Source organism: Pezoporus occidentalis, unplaced genomic scaffold (assembly GCF_034315485.1).
Source record: "Pezoporus occidentalis ecotype Australia unplaced genomic scaffold, CSIRO_AGI_Poc_V1 ctg26, whole genome shotgun sequence".
NCBI lineage: Eukaryota > Metazoa > Chordata > Aves > Psittaciformes > Psittacidae > Pezoporus > Pezoporus occidentalis.
In genome coordinates this window covers 5,280,810-5,300,608 of record NW_026914502.1, presented here as the reverse complement: position 1 = coordinate 5,300,608, position 19,799 = coordinate 5,280,810, and the positions used below count along the sequence as shown (strand labels likewise).

At 38.4% G+C, this 19,799-nt stretch overlaps 1 protein-coding gene across 1 annotated transcript; it reads right to left on the bottom strand.

The window, feature by feature from the left end:
* Positions 1-565: 565 nt before the first annotated feature.
* ARL6 (ADP ribosylation factor like GTPase 6) lies at positions 566-19,176 on the bottom strand. Its single transcript, XM_062624007.1, has 8 exons — positions 19,156-19,176; positions 16,382-16,532; positions 13,881-13,942; positions 12,641-12,709; positions 9,968-10,062; positions 6,048-6,177; positions 4,512-4,567; positions 566-2,355 (listed from the first exon to the last, which is right to left on the bottom strand). Exons 2-8 carry the CDS (start codon positions 16,502-16,504, stop codon positions 2,330-2,332), a joined length of 561 nt encoding a protein of 186 aa, XP_062479991.1. The 5' UTR covers positions 16,505-16,532; positions 19,156-19,176; the 3' UTR covers positions 566-2,329.
* Between the last annotated feature and the right edge of the window lie 623 nt (positions 19,177-19,799).

The window sequence follows — 19,799 nt, the reverse complement described above, 5'->3', positions numbered from 1 at the left end:
ATAACTACATAGAAGGGCAGCTTAGAGTACAGAAGCAACAGCATATAACGTGTGGGGTGTGAAGACCAAACTCTCTCATAATCACGTTCAGTCACTCTATTGCCTTTCAAGTTCCTACTTTATGAATACACTTACTTATAGTAACATGAAGAAAAAAGGAATATTCTGCAAGTCTCATTTAAACCTCCAAAGGAGCTTGTCTGCTTTGTTCTTAAGGTGCAATGAACTCATACATGTAAACTGTCTTAGATCATCCAGGTAGAACACATTATTTTACCATCCTAAATGTAATGGGAGAACAGCATTGAAGAGTGACACCACTGAGCCCTCAGAAAACAGGTCCAAAGAAGCCTTTTTGCAAAGATGCATGAGGGTTTTGTGAAGTATGTGATCCTTGTACCAAATTGAATGATATTAGAGCAACTCAAGGCTGTACCAACTTTGTAGGTTAGGGACCTGTGCCTGTACACCACGAACATGGTAGATTTATGTTCATAGAAAGGTAACAAATGTTCTGAAAGTGAGAGAAAACATAGCACTTTGTGTAGTCTAACATAAACAAAAATAGTCAGAAAGCCATCAAGGTCTGGTTTATTCAAGAAAGTCAGTGCTTTTGTATTAGGACTTACATTTTCTGTGGTAGAAAATAAATAATGCCAACTTAAAATGAAACATTTTATTTAAATAAGCCATATAAGTGAACCAAAATAATTACAAAATACTTACACTCAGCAAAAGGTTTCCAACAAGTATTATTTTGTTACTATGTTAACCAATGCACAGTAAATCAGAAAATTATCTGCCCCACAATTCAGCTAGAAAAAGTCTCAGAATTACGGTTTTTTTCCTCCTTTGTATTCGATTTTGTATAGATATTTAGATTCAGAGCTGACAGAAGGCCAAAGGCGTCACAAAGACCGAACTGTCTGAATTATAGAATCCTGTAAGAAAGGTTTTTTTTACAGCAAGACTTAACCTCCCTCTAGCAAAGCGAGTTAATTTTAATTGTTTAATAAGGGGTAGAAGTACATAAAACTGTTCTACCATTTCAGGCAGGGCCCTTTGCTCCAAATATTCCTCTATGAAGTGAGCCCTAGAAGGGATGCTTACAAACATATGTGTGTTTCATATGTGAATAAAGAGGGGAGGAAGCTTTTGCAAGACCCATATATTACATCTCCCACAGGAATCAGCTGATCAGTACAGTGCCAGTCTGCTTGTTTCTTGGGCAAGGGAGGAGGGGTAAAAGGGAAAGAGGTAGCATAACAAAAATAAAGGTCTTCATTTGTTACCTATAATACATCTTTGAAATCAGAAAGTTTAGGAAAAATTAGTCTTGAAAGTAGAACAGTTTTTATACACAAGAGAAGTACAAGACATTTCATATTAATGATCTAGTAAACTGTCCCTTAACTGTGCTTTCAAAGTGTAGCTTTCAACCATATGCACCTTAAATATCTGGCAAAACAGTCTAGTTTATTAGAAACGGTAACAAATATAGTCAATTAAAAACAAAATAAAGCACTTGGAAAAGGAGATACCATTTTATTACAGTATACAATGCTATTTCCATTGGAAAATGGACAAATTCCAAAGGAAACTAACAGAAAACGAAAAAATTTAAGACATAAAGACCATCAATGAACATATATAAGTTTAAAATTACCATGGCATGTTGTATATTTAAAGTTTTATTGAATGCAAATATAACCATGGCATATTACAGAAACAATTTATAACATTTCATTAAAAGCAGTTCCTCAAAAACATCTGCAATCATCTATAACAAATACACTGAACGTTCAAATCTTTGTATCTTACATCAAAATATTCCTCTAGAAGCCTATTGTAGATGGTTACTAAAACCCCAACATCAGACTTTACAATAAGAGAAATGCAGAAATACCTAAAAATGGGCACCTAAAATCAGTAGGTATCTCGTGCAGCTGTATTTCAGAAAGTGCTGATCATTCTCAGGAAAATAAATATTCCCATTTGGTCAAAAGGTGTCCAAATGCCCCCCCCAAAAAACAGAGGGGCATTTCACGACAGCTGATTATCACCTAAAACTCAAATGAATGCAGATGTTTAACAGAAATATATATACTTTTTAATATATATGCTCTCCAGTCACAAGATTCAATTCATCAGTGCGCATACCTGAGGTGCTATGTTGTCTACATTCAGTTTTCTGGGAAGAGATACTAAATGGGAACAAGTCAACAGAGTATATTTTAGCTGAACTTTTATCTAAATCATTATTCTTTTCCACGGAACTTGTGCACCTAATGACAAAGTCTGTAAAAGAACGCCATCTTTCAGTTATCTCTCATGTCTTCCTTGCTTGTATCTGCTCTGTTAAGAAAAAGAAATGGCTAGTCTTAATACAAGATGACTTCTTGCTATATTCTGCTTTTTGAAAACAAAATAAACCAGTATCATCCAGGTTACAGACATACACCAAAAGATATTTTGGTGTAGTAACAAGAATGGGGGACAATGCAGTTGTTTTCAACTTGGTCTCTCATCCTCTTCCAAAATTCCTCCACAGCCAAGTTGTTTCTCCTGAATGTTGCTAATTAAACAGGAAGACTTCACCACGTAACTTTTATCTTTTCTTTTTGGGCTTATCGAATAACTTTTATGAGAATAAGGCCTAGAAGTTTACTTTATGAACTATGCATTTTAACTCCTTGTTGACTTTTCAGCTTCCATGTAACTGAACATGAACCAACTCCCCAACAGCAAAGGATGTAAAGCTTGGTTTTTAATAACTTGCTTGAGAACTTCTTTGCTCTCAGTAGCCACACTTCTCCATACTGCTGCCTGTCACTTCTCAGTTCACTTCAAACATTTCCTTAGCATAAATATACCACATCCCCATTACAAAATATGGAAATTGGCACAGTTCACCCACTAACAGGGAACGTGAGCTGGGTTTAGGCTGTTGTGAGACAGGTTGGCTTTACCCTACTGATGGTGTGTTGTTGCATTACAAAAACAGGGAAATATGCACTTCACTAGGCTGGGGGAAATAAATGTAAACCCTTCTGCCCCTGCTGCCCCAAGTCTGTGAACTACCAGTAATGGGTCTGCAAAGACCCAACTAAGGAAAGCCTGGCTGCTGACAGGGAGAACTGAGCATTCATCAAACCATTAACCATTCATTAAGGTGTTATTTCTTCCATTGAATTCTATGGCATCCACAGGCAGTAATTTAGGGACCTTTATAACTTAAGAGTTATTTCAGTTTTTTCCATCTCATGGTCTAGGAATGAGGAGAAGAATCATAGTTCTTGCAATATCAAAGTTTTCATTCATTAAAAGTGTAAGTTAAGTGCCAAACAGCACATGCTTAGGCAACAATACGGTTTAAACCCAACTCCTTTTAAGCTGTTAAGGACGCTGAGCTGAGGAGTTACAGGAAACTTTTAGATAAAGCCCATCCATGAAGAATTTCATCCATGAGAAGTGAATAGCTATGAAGAGCTATATGAGTGACAGCAGAATCACCTGCTTATTGTGCTTAAAAATCCACATATGCAACTTGAATGTTTTCAGACAAAATATAACGGGATACACAGTGAAGGAAACTCAGCAGTAAGATGCTGGTTGCCTACCACAGAACACTTTTAGATGGTGGAGAATGAACCACTGTTCTTCTGTAGGGCAGTAAATCTGTTTATAGAGACTATTTTTGGTCCCTTCCTCTGAAAACTGGACCAAATGGTTTTTGTAGTCTGTAATAACACAGTAAAAATAAACCATCTCTTTCTAATTAGCAGTGAGGATGCTAAATACAAAGGGATGTCTGGTATCAATAGATAAATGAAGATATGTTAAATCACGGACAATGCTGGATATTGTTTAGCTCCCTTTTGAAGGAAGGGTTTAGTGGCACTGACTCTGGAACATCGCTGACATCTAGCGGCTGCCATAGCACCCAGCAGGCCAGTACAGAGAAACTTGCAGATTCAGATTATACTGCACTACTTAGTACACACACAGTGTAGGCAACGAAAATTAAGCAGCTAAAATTAGAATGAGTCTACCAAAACAATACTACACTTGACTATTCTATGCATTTAGCAGTATATGGGAGGACAAAACGGACCAGATCCTTACCAACATTCAACCAGAAGGATATACAGCATCCATACCAAGTTTGTTATTAAAAACTTGTAATACATCCTCTAGGCTGGATCTGGTATTTTCTATGTAGTTATGAGTGTCTGCATATTCTGTGATATTTGCAGTGTAAGCTGTTCGTATTTTGGCACTAGATTAAAAGTACATGTTTTTGTCAGAGAAACGGACATGATCTTTTGTGTATGTTAAGGAGGTAAATGAAAGGCAAATACGAGATGGAGCATCAGTACTCACTGTGTAATTTGATCTGACAGCAGAAATGGACAGAAAGAAAACAAATGAAATAATAAAGAAAAAAACCCTTACAAAATGGAAAAGCTTAACAGAATGAAAGCAGAGCAAGAGAGTTACATAGGATATACCTTGGAGCCAATCTACACCTTCTTGTAATCCTTCCCCTTTAAGAGCATCACTGGCACTGAAAGAGAAAAAAATCAAAGTATGAAAATATTGTAAAAATACTGGGTTTAGTGCAGTCATCACTATACTCGTAATTTTCAGAACTGCAAAATAGCATCAAATACAGTTAAGTTTTCACATGGAGAAGGCTGCTTCTCAAATGATATATTCTAGAGTACCCTACAGATAAATATGGAAACACCATTTCAAGATGTGATCTATTTTAATTTCAGTTTCAAGGCAGAGGAATTATTCCTAGAATATGAAGGGTTCTGAAAGAGGTCCCACACAAGGCAGCCACCTTGTTCTGCAGCACCTCCATTTAGATAACTCCCTGCTCAGATTATGCTATAAAAAATGTTTACTACCTACAACAACAGCGATGAATCATACAATAATTTAGGTTGGAAATGACTTTTAAGATCATCGAGTTGAAGCATCTTCCCATGCAATTCCTATGCACAGAGAGGATGCTGGAATATGGGGAGAAGAAAGTATAGTACACTTAGTTGTAACAGCAACCCTAGGAGTGTCAGTTAATATATACAACATTAAGCTATACCAAGAAGAGTATAAATCTACCTCTTGAATCACAGGGGTATAACCTTGCTTCTTCAGCTTATGAAAACTAGCACAGCATTGAATCTGGACTGTTACTGTGGTTAGTTATAAGATTACCTTCCAAAGATCTTCAGAATTCATCAGGGTAATTTCTGAGACAAAAAGCAGTGACCCCAAAACAATGCACAGCTAATCAAATTTAGTATTAGAAAGGGCATAAATGAAAACTGTAGTTTTCAACAGCATTTAGCTGCTGATTTCACCTCTAATTATAGTATCTGAGGACTTCAATAAGACAAAAATCTAACTTCTATAAAACACTTCTAATAAAAGGGTTTTTTTTCTTCCTTGTGAACACTGGCACAAAATCCCTCTATTGATATGAAAGCTTACATCCTTCAGAAAGAAAAGACAGTAGCTCCCACAACTAAAAATCCCTCAAACATTACAAAGTACAAAGAGCATGGTGTCCCTCTGAGTTCACATGAGAACAATCTACTAAATGGCCTTTCAACAGTAGTTTACTAAAGCTTCTGGAGAGTTAAATAACATCTCTAAAGGTTTAATTGTTGATATTCTGAAAGCTGCAAGCAGTACTGATAATAAAAACACTGATACTCAATTTCCCAGCAAAAAATAATAGCTATTCTTCAGATAAGAACACTGCTTTCTGATTTCAATAGAATTTCTCCATTTCATTATTTGGGGAACAGTTCTATTGTGAAAATTTATCAAGCCACAGTCAACATGAAAACATCATGTGTTTAAAACAAGTTTCATAGCAAGTATCTTAATATTACTACTGTTTCCACATGTGGCAACACAGCAGTTTATCCAGTCGATGTAATTTATGTTATATGATACTGAGTGGCGTGGTAGAGTTGAAACATGAATGTAAAAAGTAATACCAATAAAAGGGTAGCAAAAGGGAAATTTACCAGATATGCCAGGGCTTGTCTTTGATGTTTTCCAGTGACAATAACTGAGATACTTTCACAGATGACATTGCATCCCTGAGGTCCATCTTGTTAGCAAAGAAGAGAATAGGCAGTCGACGGTGCTTTATATCTAGACATGAGCAGAAATAGAACTAGCATGGCATTATGCAACACTTGTTAATCTCTACATGTAATAAGCTACGAACAGTACAGGAAGATATTTGCTCACCTGTAACTGCAATTCTCTGATGGTTGTATCCTACCAAGTTGAATACTGTTGGGTCACATGGCCTCTGAAGCATGTTTCAAGAATGCTCACAAACTTTCTTGGAGTCTTTGGGATCTTCTACCCCCTTTCCCCCTACCTTATACTTACATTTACAGCTGCAGGTATAAATTGCCTGTGAAGCTGAGGAACGGGAGATCAAACAACTGCCTACAAATATTACACATCTCTGCTTGTTGAGGACTGGATGTGTAAAATGGACAGAAAAATGATTTGTGCTCATTCATAACCTCACAACAATAGTTGCAGGTAGTCTGAATTATCCTTTTGCATCCTGAAGAGCATCCATGACGTCATAAAATTAATAAGATAGGAAAACATGCACATGTTTGGACATCCCTTATCCTATCTTCACTTGAAGAACTTACTTTTCAGAAGCTCTTCTCAGCTAGCAGTAAGAACTACAGACCAAACCAAGTCCACTGGCAATAGCTGGCATACACATTCAAGAGCATAAGCTTCACCGATTACCATGAAAGACTAAAGAGTCATTGGAAGGAGACAAAGTATACTGTCTTCAAATTGACAGACGCAAAACTGCCAGCACCAACACTAACTGTAAGAATTTTTCCCATTATTCAAACAAAGGAGGAATTACAGGATTAGAAAAATCTAGAAAATCTAGATTTGAGTCTATCACTCAATTCTTGAAGGGAAAATAACTTAACACTCCCCAGCCCCCAGAAAATTGTTATACAGGCTCCTTTTTAAATAGTAAAAAAGCAAAGGTTATTTCACAAAAGAACAAGCTAAGGATTTATTTAAGAACTTCAACCATAAGCCAGCTGTCCCTGCTGGGGGAGTGGTGGGACACGACATGATGGGTCAACAGAAAAACCCAACAAAACAAAACCCCAACAAACTCAGTGCTGATGCAGTTTGAGCCTTCCCAATTATGTTTTTTTCAACCCCCATACTGAACCTTTCCATAAAATTCAGTGCAGGTAACACTGTCTACCCAGACACAGAGATCAGAAATGCTGAGCAAAGCGCTCACAATTTTCACAACTATTTACCCTATCTGGGCTATTTTATTTTCTGATATCACCTAGCACAAAAGCCAGACCTCAAAATACAGAACAAAGTATCATTAAATCTGTTTTGATTCCACAGTTGAACAGGTTTTGTTCAACTGATTAAAACTTCTGCATTAATCTGTCATATCATTACATGAACCCTAGTATCCACAAGTTGCAGGTTATAGATAAATTGACAGAAATTAGTTGACAACACATATACAAATAGCCAAGTTAATCAAGGACTTCTTAGGTTTTTTAAAGCAATTAAAAGGGGGCACAACCTATTCAAATAAATGTACACTCAAAAATGTACACTTAAAGATGTTTGCTAAATAAAGTGGTGGTCACAGAAATTGACATTATGTCCTACCTTATCACATTGTTTCTTTCTATACAGTATTCCCCCACCTCTTTTTATACTTACTAATGGAAAGTAAAATTTTCTACTTGTGAGCAGTTATGAGTTAACACATTAAAAAAAATCCCTCCCCAGATTAGATATGTGTGATGTATAATTTTATATAAAGAATTTCAAATTTACAGAAGTGTCAGTTTGCTTTAGAAGCACATGCTGGAGGTCAAGTGACCCAAGAGTCTGTATCTAAAACAAGTAATCTATGGTCTACCATCTCCAAGTAAAACAAGTAATCTACATCTCCCATCTACAGACTCCAGGCTGAAGAATGGAGTTTGATATAAAAATAACAGTGATCATCAAACTGTGACTTGTAAAGTGCATTGTAACTTCTGTAAGTAAAAATAATACCTAGTTCTGATTTACAAGAGTCCCAGCCAGTACATTATGCCCATTAATGCTTCACAGTACACATTCCCTTTCACCTGACAACCTCAGGCAAAGTCTGGCAAAAAGAGAGGGAACTGTTTTTCTAAAGGATTGCTAAGATTTTCACACAAGAACTGAATCAAGCTTGTTACCCTGCATCCATTTAAACCTTAAGTAAACATGTACATGCAATCCACTGCAAGAGGTTCACAGAGGCAGAAGCATAGACTGGGAGAAAGTAGGGTGTGCAGGATGCTGAACAGTAATACAAGTAAAAACGTAGGTATAGTAACCCCGTTATATATTGATTCAGTTAACAGCTACTTTTATCAAACATTACTACTAGAAGAACTTTTCCTTCTCTGTGGTTCTCTTAGGTGTGACCTATTGAAATTAGAAATATAATAATGCTGCATTTGATCTGAGCTACTCCAAGGCAGAAATACACAACTGCCCCTTCCTGGTCCTAAGGAATATACTAGGTGGCCATAGCCACAGTCTTTCAGAACTAAAAGACACAAACACATGAACAACTGAACTGTGCTGACCTGCTAGATCAGCATTAAGAACCTCTTAATGCCTAAATAAAAAGCCCCGCCTAAGCTTGCATCTCCTTAGTCTTGACATTTTCACTCTTTTGCCTTCTAATAAACCAGTAACTTATTACAGCACTCTCAACCTCCCACACTTGGTCTTATGTGGCTTCCATTTTAGCAACAGAATCACCTTTTACTACTGTGGTTAATATCTGTTTTGGTACAAAGCTCCCTGGCCTCTATCTAATCCACCTGCAGCCTTTGGATGAACTCATCCTCCCCTTTCACCTTTCCAAGTCTGTCTTTCAGTGTCTGCACTTGAAATGACCCATACCCTTGAACATGAAATTAAGAGAGTCCAGTCAGCTCTCACACACACCTCTGTTACAGCATCTTTGTCGATGAACTAATGCATTATATGCAGCCTTCATGGAAAACACAAACACAGTAATATAACTGCCCCTACCACATCCTAATTTTCTTGGTTACAAATGCAAATCAGCTTCTCCTTTCTTACTTTCAGCATGATAACCCCAGAAGTTAAGGCTTTTTCACCTTAATAAATAAAAAAGGAATTACAGGTTTATTTAACTTTTAAATTTCCTATATGCAGTTTTATAATCTGGTTAGAACAACTACCTGAAGTGCTGAAAGTCAAATCTGCATACTACTTACAAAAACCATTCCAATAATGTTTGCTACAGGGGAGGGCAGAGAAGCAAAGAAGTGACTAATCTTAGAACTCGATTTAGAAAGTGTAGCTTTCTAAACCCACTAAACCCCTAAACTTTCCAAACCCCTAAACCCACTCCCCTGGTCATATCTCATATCTTCTTCCATCCCATGTATCCTTTTACTAGCAATTGAAACTGATTGGTATAATTACCTCTCCTTATTTCTGGCTAAAGTGTAATAATACTTTTAAATGATAATGAAGATAAAAAAAGTTACATTAAAAGAATTAGCTTTCCTCATGAAAACTCCAGAGAGATACTTTTTTGTATGTGTTGATCATCACATATAGGCTTTTCAGCTTCCAAAGGGTCAAAGTCTATTCTTCCTCTAAACAATGCAACTTTTGAGCTATATTGGTAAATGAGACCAATCCAACCCAGCGTAGCCAACTGAAGTATGATCAATTTGTAAACGTGAACTTTTTGAAGGCAATTATTTTTCTAGTATTCGTGATGACGAAAATATTTGCATATTACTCAGAATGCAGAATGTGTCAGAAAAGGGCTTTTCTTAAGACAACATAATAAATACGGAAACAGAAGAGGAAGAAGCCTCCTCACCTGGATGATTCAGAAGGGCGTCAAGTTCTTCTTTGGCCACAACCATTCTTAATTTGTCACTGCTATCAATGACAAAAATAATGGCTTGGCCTTCTCTGCATAACATAAAAAAAGCAAAGAGGCAAATTATAGGTTCTCTTAAACAGATTAAGGAAAGGCTCCAGAAGAAACACCAAAAAAACCCAAACCTGAGCTCCCCCCCCCCCCCCCCCCCGAAATTTTGTTGTTATTTACCATAAACTTTTGAATCCAGCCTTATTTCTGAAATTCAGTCTTTTGGTAACCTGCTTAATTTTTTGCGACACAAGGTTTTTTAGCTGTGTAGCTCATAAAAGGATGAGTCTATGCAGACCCTTCAGAAGAGCTTCATTTCACTTCTGAGGCTGAAAAATGACCTCTGAAAATGTAATCAACTGCTATTGTGACAGTGTGCTCAGACATAGGAAATCTAAAGATGGGTTTTTATAGAAATTCTTCATTTCCTGCACTATTTAAGTTCACTACACTAAGTTTAGTGAGAGAAAGCTTAATTACCTTTCTAGGAAAAAAAGCATGTGTCCATAGCTGTTTTACAACAGGCATATGCGGATTAATGTAACTTACAAAAGTAAGGATCTTTCTTTTCTTTGAATAATGGGTAAAAACTTCCAACTATTTCTAATCATCAAGACATCTTGCTGCCAACATGACCACAGCTTAGCAGTCAGCTTCTAAACACCATGTCATAGAATCACAGAATGGTTTGGGTTGGAAAGGAACTTAAAGATCATCTACTTCCAACCCTGCTGTCACAGGCAGAGATACCTTCCACTAGACCAGGTTGCTTAAAGCCTTGTCCAGCCTGGCCTTGAACACTGCCAGGGATGGGGCAGCCACAGCTTCTTTTGGGCAACCTGTTCCAGGGCCTCACCACCTTCATAGTGAAGAACTTCTTCCTAATATCTAACTTAAATCTACCCTCTTTCAGTTTAAAACAATTTCCCCTTGACTAGTCAACTCATTATTTCAGAGTACAAATGATATTTTATGACTTGATGTCTATTGTAACTTATCTGAAAGCAAAATAAAGACTAATTCAGATGAACAGTTATAAACACCCACAAAAATATTTCTAAATCACACTTTAATGTAATATCCATGTCTCCTTATATTTCCCTGAGAGACAATTACACATACATTATTTACACTCCCTTCCCCCCCCCCCCCCCCCCCCCTTCGTTTCTGGAGTACAGAAGAACTCTGACACCAAGTAAAGCTTTTGCATATTAGTTGAAAATGCCTAAGTAATATTTATGAGCATAAAGTACTTTTTCTAGAGGAATCGAGTCCTGGCATGTATTTACTACCAAAAAATAACCTCACAAACAACTAACAGTAATGGGTACACAACATGAGTTACGTATATTTAAGACAAGTGTACTTTGAGGACATCCTATAAGATAGCGTCAAGCCAAATAGAAGAAAAGGCCAAGCTGCAAGTACTCCAAAGCAACTATTTAAGACACTTGATCAGATCCGATTGCCATTTTGCATTACTTGCAACATTAGATCTTGCTTAACTTTACAAACTGAACAACACATTATTAGTTTTATATTATCCATAGAAGTTAACCTTAAATACGTGCCCACTGCAGCAGATCACAAACAGGTGGATATAAGTGCACATTTCACTGTCAGCATTACCTAAGAAACTTTCTTACTGTTAAGATGAAAAAAACTGTTTCTGCCACACAAAGGAAAAGTTACTGCATTAAATACAGGAGTCAGGAAAAAGTTTGTTATGAAGCATTTTGAGAGCAGCTTAAGGGCATCAGTTACTGAAAACCAAAAGATTTGGAAGACATACATCTAACACTTTTGAACAATGAAGATCTCCTACCCACACAGGAAGTTTTCAAATTGGTAACACATATTTTGCACAGAAAGGAGATGTTTAACCCTCAATTAAAGAATACTTTAAGCTGTATCATGTTAAATATTCTTATTTAATCTATATTGTAATCTTCAGAATTTATCCATTCTGTTTCACTCAGGTATTTCTGCATGGCTTACTACTGTTCACCTTATTTAGACCACCACCCATATTACAGAATAACAATGAGACAACATAAATGAAGACTCAAACTTCATGAGAAGCCAGTAAACCAGGAAATGATGTCTACTATCACAAGGGAACACCATAGCGTTATAAAATACAATGAGTATTCTACTTAGTAAATAACATCTAAGAATACTTGGTCAAGTTACTAGCTACATGTGCCTCTTTCTCTAAGGCTCGTTTCCCACACCTCTAAAATGCTCAGCCTTCAGCTAAAACCTTTTGGGTCTTAGGTCACCAACCTATAGAAGAACAGAAAAACTGGAAACCGAACTCATCTTGGTGCTTTCTTACAGGATTGATTTTCAACATTTAAATCCCGTCTCTACTATGGGATCATCAGCTAGTCTTTAAGTCAACAAGTTGTCCCCCAAATGATGCTGATTAACAGCACATAGCAATTATCATTTTTTTAGAACAGAAAGTTTTATTTATCCAGAATGACCTTCTGTTAAACACCACATGCAAGTCTTCTCTGAATCATTTCTAACCACTAGGTATCATCCTGCTGTTTAAGTAACATACAACACCACCTAATATGAACACCAATGCTTTAAAATAAATTATAAGCTTACTTGTAGTAATGTTCCCATAGATTTCTGTATCTCCCTTGACCTGACATATCAAACACTGTGAAAGACAAACTGCAAAAAAGACAAAAAAAGGTGTGTGAGGCAAAGAACAAAACCCAAACCCAAACTATTTTCTTTGCTACCCTGGCAGAAAAAAAACACAGATCAGCTTGACTCCTGATCAACTGATAAAGATTCTCAAATGGATTCTGGTTATTCTATCTGCTTTCCAAATATCCTACCCAGTTTTGTGGTCATGTTACAGAAATATTTCACAGTGGAAAATATGCTTGTTTATTCTCTGAATAAAAGAAATAAAACGATTATGGAAAGTTACATCAAACACAAAGTAAGATCCCATTCGGCCTCTATTTTTTTTATCATGTCAGCATCCATCATGCTACATGGTGCATTTGCAGTTCATCTGTCCTACTACAGGATCAGAACAAAGGAAAGCAATATTAATTGATTTATGTAGCCAAACCCCAAACCTGTCTGATGCGCTTTACTGAGACAGAATATAGTTGTTGAGTCTCCTATAAAAATATGAACCCTATCTGTCCCACACATCAGTCCAAGGAATAAACAGTTTTCTTGCACATCTCTCATCCAGTTGGGCACGCTACTTGGTTTGAAGATGTACTGCATCCATTAAAAATACACTGTTCAGGCTACAGAAAAATAAAATAATAGCTAATGATACCTCCTTGAAGTATCGTTGTCTCACAACATTCCTTTTCTAAATCTTAGCATTCATTCAACTAATGATGTCTTTCTCCTTTTCCTGACCTTTGCCCCTGCATTCTTTCCATCACTAACACTGTAGCCACCATTTTTCATTTAATGAGATTAAACTACAATCCCTTCAGACTCCCTCCAGTGAGAGTGCTTAATGAAATATAGGTTACCATCTGAGCAACTGTCTCTCCCCAAGACTGTAACAATGCCCTATTCTGAAATTGTTAACAGACAAAAATCAGATGCTTATACAAACTATTGCAAAAACTTTGTTTTTTTTTTAACATATACATGGTTTTATAGCAGCACAAAAGATAGAATATATTCTAACACTGTCAGTCCCGGATCATGACTCCTGGGTACTACAACGTTTCACCAAATGGCATGTAATGTTATTGTAGCACCATATATTGTACTCCATTACATCCCACTAGAAGAGCTAATTAAGTCCAAATATTACATATTAATTACTACTCCTAAATGAAGAAAATGAAAGAACTACTACCTCGAAGTCTTGAATTTCTCTATATTGAATCCTATTGTTGGAACGATGTCCTGAGTTTGAGCCTTTAAAGGAAAGAAAGTATAAGTTGAAACATGTAAATATTTAAATATATTTGAAACATGAATACATTACAGAACTATTTTTCCCCCAACTGTGCAATACAAAGCCTTTCTACAAATTCAGATGCTTTATATTAAAAAAGTTCCCAGAAAAGTACTGTAATTCAAACTCAAGGTTTTGTATTTCCTAGGAAATACAGTGAATGCTATCGGACAATAGCGCTGAAAACGTTTTATCATCAAGAATGAGATTCTACCCTTTACATTAGCCTGTGTGCATGCATATATGGGAATATTACCTGCAAAATAAATAGAAAATAGGCTAACATGGAAGTTATAAGCTTGAAGAATATGACTGAGGTCAAAGGTCACAATATTTGTGCAGTCTGGAAACCACAATGTCAACCCAAACAAGTCTGCACAACACCCCAAGCCTCTTACATAAAAGAGGCTATAATTCTATCAAGATATTAGATTGGCCACACACACAGCTTCTGTCCACAGGCTGGAGGAGGTTATTAGACATTGGGAATTATACAGCAGACGTTATAAAATGGCTTAACCATAGGTGAATTCAAACTATTAGAGCACTAGAAGAAATCATCACTTACCATAATTATGGCCAAACCATAAAGCATTATTAAGAGATCTGCCTGATAACCAGGTTTACTGCTGAGCTAGCAAAAGTGCCCATCAGTTAAGTTGGAACAACAGGGTAACTCTTTTAAGAAGCATCAATATTGAGTAGGGAGACAGGTAACATTTCTTAGATTATAGAGCTACCTGAAAAAGTGACATGCAATCCTTCATTATGCTTTCCAGAGCCCCTTATTAAACATGTCAACTGCTTATAGATAGCATTTTGCATATAACAGAAGCAAACTTAGCTTGTTCACCTGCAGCTTCCTTATGAAATTGGCATTTCACCATTGTAAACAGTTTAGTCAAAAGTTCCTGTTCCCAAGGAAAAAATTTGTGCAGAGTAGAAGAAATCTTACTTCTTTAACATTTATTTCAAATTTATTTATTAGGCCCTGGAGAAACACCTGTATTTGCCAGACACCTAACATATTGCTCCCAAGGCAAAGTAGCAGCTCTTCTTAAGAAGACTGGGTTGATCTAGAGCTCAAAATCATCTGTCCATTGAACTTACTAATAATAATCAATTTAATCAAGTCTGATCAAATGACATTTGTTGCACATTAGAGAATTTGTCAGGTCTTACAAGGATAGGACTCACACAAGCTGTATGCAAAACTACCCTCCTAAAGCATCACAGACATTCAGAAGTAAATTTTCATTACATGATTTACAGGAAAGCAAACAAATTCTGTTTATTCTACTAGTGTAATTCCCTTGGGACCTTCTCTAATACCTATTGTTGTGATAAATCTTAAAGTCTGTATTCAGCTCTAGTTAGGAATCCTTTACTGCTTAAGACACAACATAAAAACCCTGCTACAACAAAGGTCTCAAAAATTACACAAATATATGATTTGCCTGGTACAAATAGTACATTTCTGCCAAATGACTGGCAGCAGATAACGAATAGTTTATAGTCTTTGTTTATAAAACTCTTTAATTTTCAGTGGAAGAATAATTGCCAGGAATGGAAGAATAGCAGACTCTTTACTACGGTACATTTTTTAATCAATTTCCAGTGGTACTCTTCAGGAAAAGCTCAATGGAAACTAAAAAAACAAATGCTGTGTCCTGATGTAAACAGCAAAAATCACGGTTTCCTAGATGCATAATAACCAAGATGCACAAGCCTCTGGCTTTGAACATGCCCACCAAAATTAATCTATTTCTATTCCATAAACATACTCGAAACAAGGTAATCTGACTTTAAACTTTGGTCAGAATACTATTCACTCTTAGTGGGCTGAAGCACTTTTCATTGGATGAATGGACTGCAAATATACATGCTACTTATTTTGAAAGCTATTCTGCTTTAAAAATGCTGAAGTCACCAATAAATGTGCATCTTCACATTTATTATTTATTATAGACTTATTATTTCTCAGGGAGATATTAAAATAAACATGATAAATGCAGACAAGCTGTTACACAACTGTATTAATCACAAATGTTCAACACATCACTCGTAACTGCAATCCTATAGCAATTGTTTAAGTGGCCTAGGAAAACTGTTTCAGATCCTGATTTCATCATAAACCCTTCCCTATTTAGTGATCTTAGAAAAAACATGCCGTATTAACAGTGGGTTTTGGGAACTGTATTCATGATATGGACATGGATGCTTACATTTAGTTTCAAGTAGTTAGAAATCCTTAAAATGTATTTGTTCCACTGTACTAAATCAAAAAGCTCTTCACATCCTTCCAAGGTCGTATTTAGTATGACAGCATGCAAAACCAATTTAAACAAACATCAACTTTGCAGTAAAAACAGCAACAGTGAATTAAGTAGGCTACTTACATTTGAAGGTTTAAGTTTATTTATGATCGTTGTTTTGCCGCTATTGTCCAAGCCAAGGCACAAAACGTGAACCTCTTTTTTCTTCAGCCCGAGCCATCCTGCTAGCTTGTCAAACAATCCCATAGTTCTGGCTCGAATACACAGGGATCACCTGTTGTTCAGAAAACCGGAGAAGGAAATGGCTGTTGGATAACCATAACATGTACAGCTGTGCCAGCACAGTAGGTGAGCATGTGGCTAAGCAGTCCTTAAACTTTTTAAAGGACAGACTCAATAAGACACTACACAAACACTGTCACAGCAGGTTTGCTTGGTATACTAAGCAAATGGAGTGTAAGCTGATTAGAGTGAAGAAGCCTTGATACAAAAGTAGATTGGCCGTTTATAGCCCTGTCTATATAATACAATGTCCTTGATTCACTGGGTAGAAATATTGCCATGATGCCGAGCAGTCCAAATAGGAACACAACGGCAACTCCTCCTTGCCTTCTACCAAACTGAAATCAAAGGAAGACCACTGCATTTTACTTTAAACTATCAGTAGCCCAGTCAGTCATCATAATTTAGACGACAAAGCAAACAGCGTTTCCCTTCTTAACACCTGCTACATCATTTACTGAACCCTGAAGTAAATCAAGTACCTTCTGTCAATTCAATTCAAACTCTAATTGTAACAGGCTTTGCTGATATTAACATGTATAAATTAGGAACTCATTCACTACAAATAGAAACTGATTATAACAGATCCAACAGACATGAAGCCAGACTCAGTAACATTCACCCTCATGTCAAGTAGATGCCAAGCTCCTGCTCCTGCCCAGACACTGACTGAAGTTACCTGGCAGTAGCATATTCCAAGCTGCTTACATCACGCATTCCCTTACAGTACCTGGCTGAATATACTTGGCAAAGAAGATAACCCTTGTCTACCCTGAATGAACTGTTAATTTCAGCAATCAAACAGCTGAAATGCTTGTGACACATTCAATAGTAAAGCATTTAATGAATGCCTGAGGATTTTTGAGCAGTGGTGAAAGCTGCATCTTCCATCAATAACAGAACACACAGCAGTGGACAACTCAGATCATGGTGTTAATTACCCCAGAAACCATAGTAGGAGGAGGACGAGGAAAAAAGGTCAATAACAAACGTTTGGTCTCACTTCTTCAGTAACTGATTTTAAAATGATTATTTACTGCATTTTAATAGAAATAATTTTAAAATCTTTGAATTTAATAAAGTCCCATAAGGCATCACGTTTGCTTACACTATGATTTTGTTTTCCTTTTTAATACAGATCCTTTTTAAGGTTTTATCTACTGATTTTGATTCAAGAGTAAAGAACGGCTACGTATGTAACAGCACACACTGCTGTCACTGGATTAAACAACCCCAATATTGGTTATAGCAATTCCTTCAAAGAAAAAAAAACAGTAATTCTTTTCCTTCTAACTCCCTGTGTTTTATGCCCCACTCCCTTTTTAATATACAACTCTGGAGGCAGATTAAGGCTTACTGTTTATTAGCAAATTAACCTGACAAAACCCTGCTCCAAGACACACTACTTTCTAGTCCAATCAAGAGACTTAGCTAGACAGTCTAGATTACAAGGTCCAGAAAAATACCTTGCAAGTACTCTTAAAATGAAAAAGGAGAAAATGTAAGCACTTAAAAGATACTACCAGGACTTCACTGTCAAACCTAAAAGCCCAAATACACGTACTTTGACAAGTTTCTAGCAACGTTTTAACTACAGCCATTTTTTTTCTAGTAGTTTTCCGAAACAGTTAGCAAAGTCATTTGGATAAGGGTACAGCAGGAAAAACGTACCCTTGACTTCCTGCCCTGTCCCTTTTTCCTCATTCTTTTCCTCAGCTGTGAGGTTACAGCAGTTACAGCTGGCACAGGTTCCTTTCTCTGCCAGCTCATGTTTAGCCTACTGTGCTATATAGCATATATTAGCCATATCCTAAAATCACTTAAGATAAGAGTCCGGTCCAGGAACTCGTTATCAAACCCCATGAGTTTGAGGCACCAGTGATGATCACTTGTGACTAACCAGGCAGCCAGCCCCCTGAAAACAAGCCAGGGATGGACAGCGTGCCGACAAGCGGTGACCTGCTGCACACTCCTCCCCTGCGGGATGCTCGGCTGGGCACAGCCTGCTCAAATCAAGACACCGCAATCCACCAACCCCATTATCGGGCACGCTGCGCCGAAAGCCTCAGGCTGCGGAGTGCTACACACACCGTGGGGTTTGAGTTTTTGAGGCAGCGATCACAGCAGACAGCCTGCAGAGGCCCCTTCCAAACTAAACGATACTAGAAGTCCATTTAATTTAAATGAAAACGGTGAGAGACCAAAGCTGCCCAAGCCACCCACAGAAGGCTCTTTTCGATCGGCATCATTTAAAACTCTAGCTATACTTTGTTTTGTTCCTCAGGACCACCGAGTCCCACCGCACTCGGTACCCGCGGCCCAGCACGTCCGTCCGTCCCCCCCCCCCCCTCCAAGCGCATGGGACCGGAGCAGGGAAGCCCCGGGGGCGGCCGGGCCGCTCACGATGGGACTCCCCTTCCCTCCGCCGAGCCCCCCTCAGCATCACCCCTGGCAGCGGGCGCTCCTGCCCCGAGCCTCACCAGGCAAGGCCACCTCCGGCTGCCGCAGCAACCGCCAGGAGGTGCGAGCTCCCTCGCCCACAGCTCCCGACAGGAGGCCAGGGCAGCCCAAACAGCCCCCGCCACCTCCGGCTCCCCCGCAGCCGCAGCACAGACCTCGGCGCACCGAGATGTCGGCCTGGCCTGGCCCGGCCGCCGCCAACAACCACCACCACCGCCGCCGCCGCCTGAACCGTTGCCGAGGAAACCGCCGCCCCGCCAATCCCTTCCCCGGCGAGGCCGAGCTCCGCCTCGCAGCCCGCCCTCAGTACCGCGCTGCTTCCGGCGAGCTCAGGGGGCTGAGCCGTGAGGTGCCGGCCTCTGAGGGGAGACAAGGCTCCATTGGGGGGGACCCTCATGTTCTGAGGCACCTTTGCGTGTTACCGTGTCCGCTGTGCCCGGCGCCTGCCGCCTGCACCGGGCAGGAGTCGCACGCAGAGCATCCCTTTCATCCTCTGTATCCAGCGCCTGCGGAGTGTTTTTCTGACCCCCGCTCCTTTCTTGGTCTACAAGAGATCAATCCGCTTGGGAGTTACAGCTAATGTATGAAGAAAAGTCTAATAAACACCATCAAGGGTGTCCACAGCAACTCCAGTTATTAAGCGGGCAGTTTGGTGGAGCACAGTGTTGAGGGAAAGTCTGAAATCCGTCTGTCACTTCGGTAACTGCAGCAGCGGGGATTTGGGAACATGGCACCTTGTTTAGACGGGGGACAGCGGCTAGAAACGCGCTTAGGTAGTTTGAAGGAGCAGTCGGACTGG

Excerpts from the sequence above, each read along its gene's own strand:
- ARL6 (XM_062624007.1), bottom strand. The coding sequence starts at position 16,504 with ATGGGATTGTTTGACAAGCTAGCAGGATGGCTCGGGCTGAAGAAAAAA. Across the intron at positions 12,710-13,880 it reads GAGAAATTCAAGACTTCGAG|TTTGTCTTTCACAGTGTTTG; the intron begins GTAGTAGTTCTT and ends TCTTTTTTGCAG. Across the intron at positions 10,063-12,640 it reads CTATGGGAACATTACTACAA|AGAAGGCCAAGCCATTATTT; the intron begins GTAAGCTTATAA and ends TATGTTATGCAG.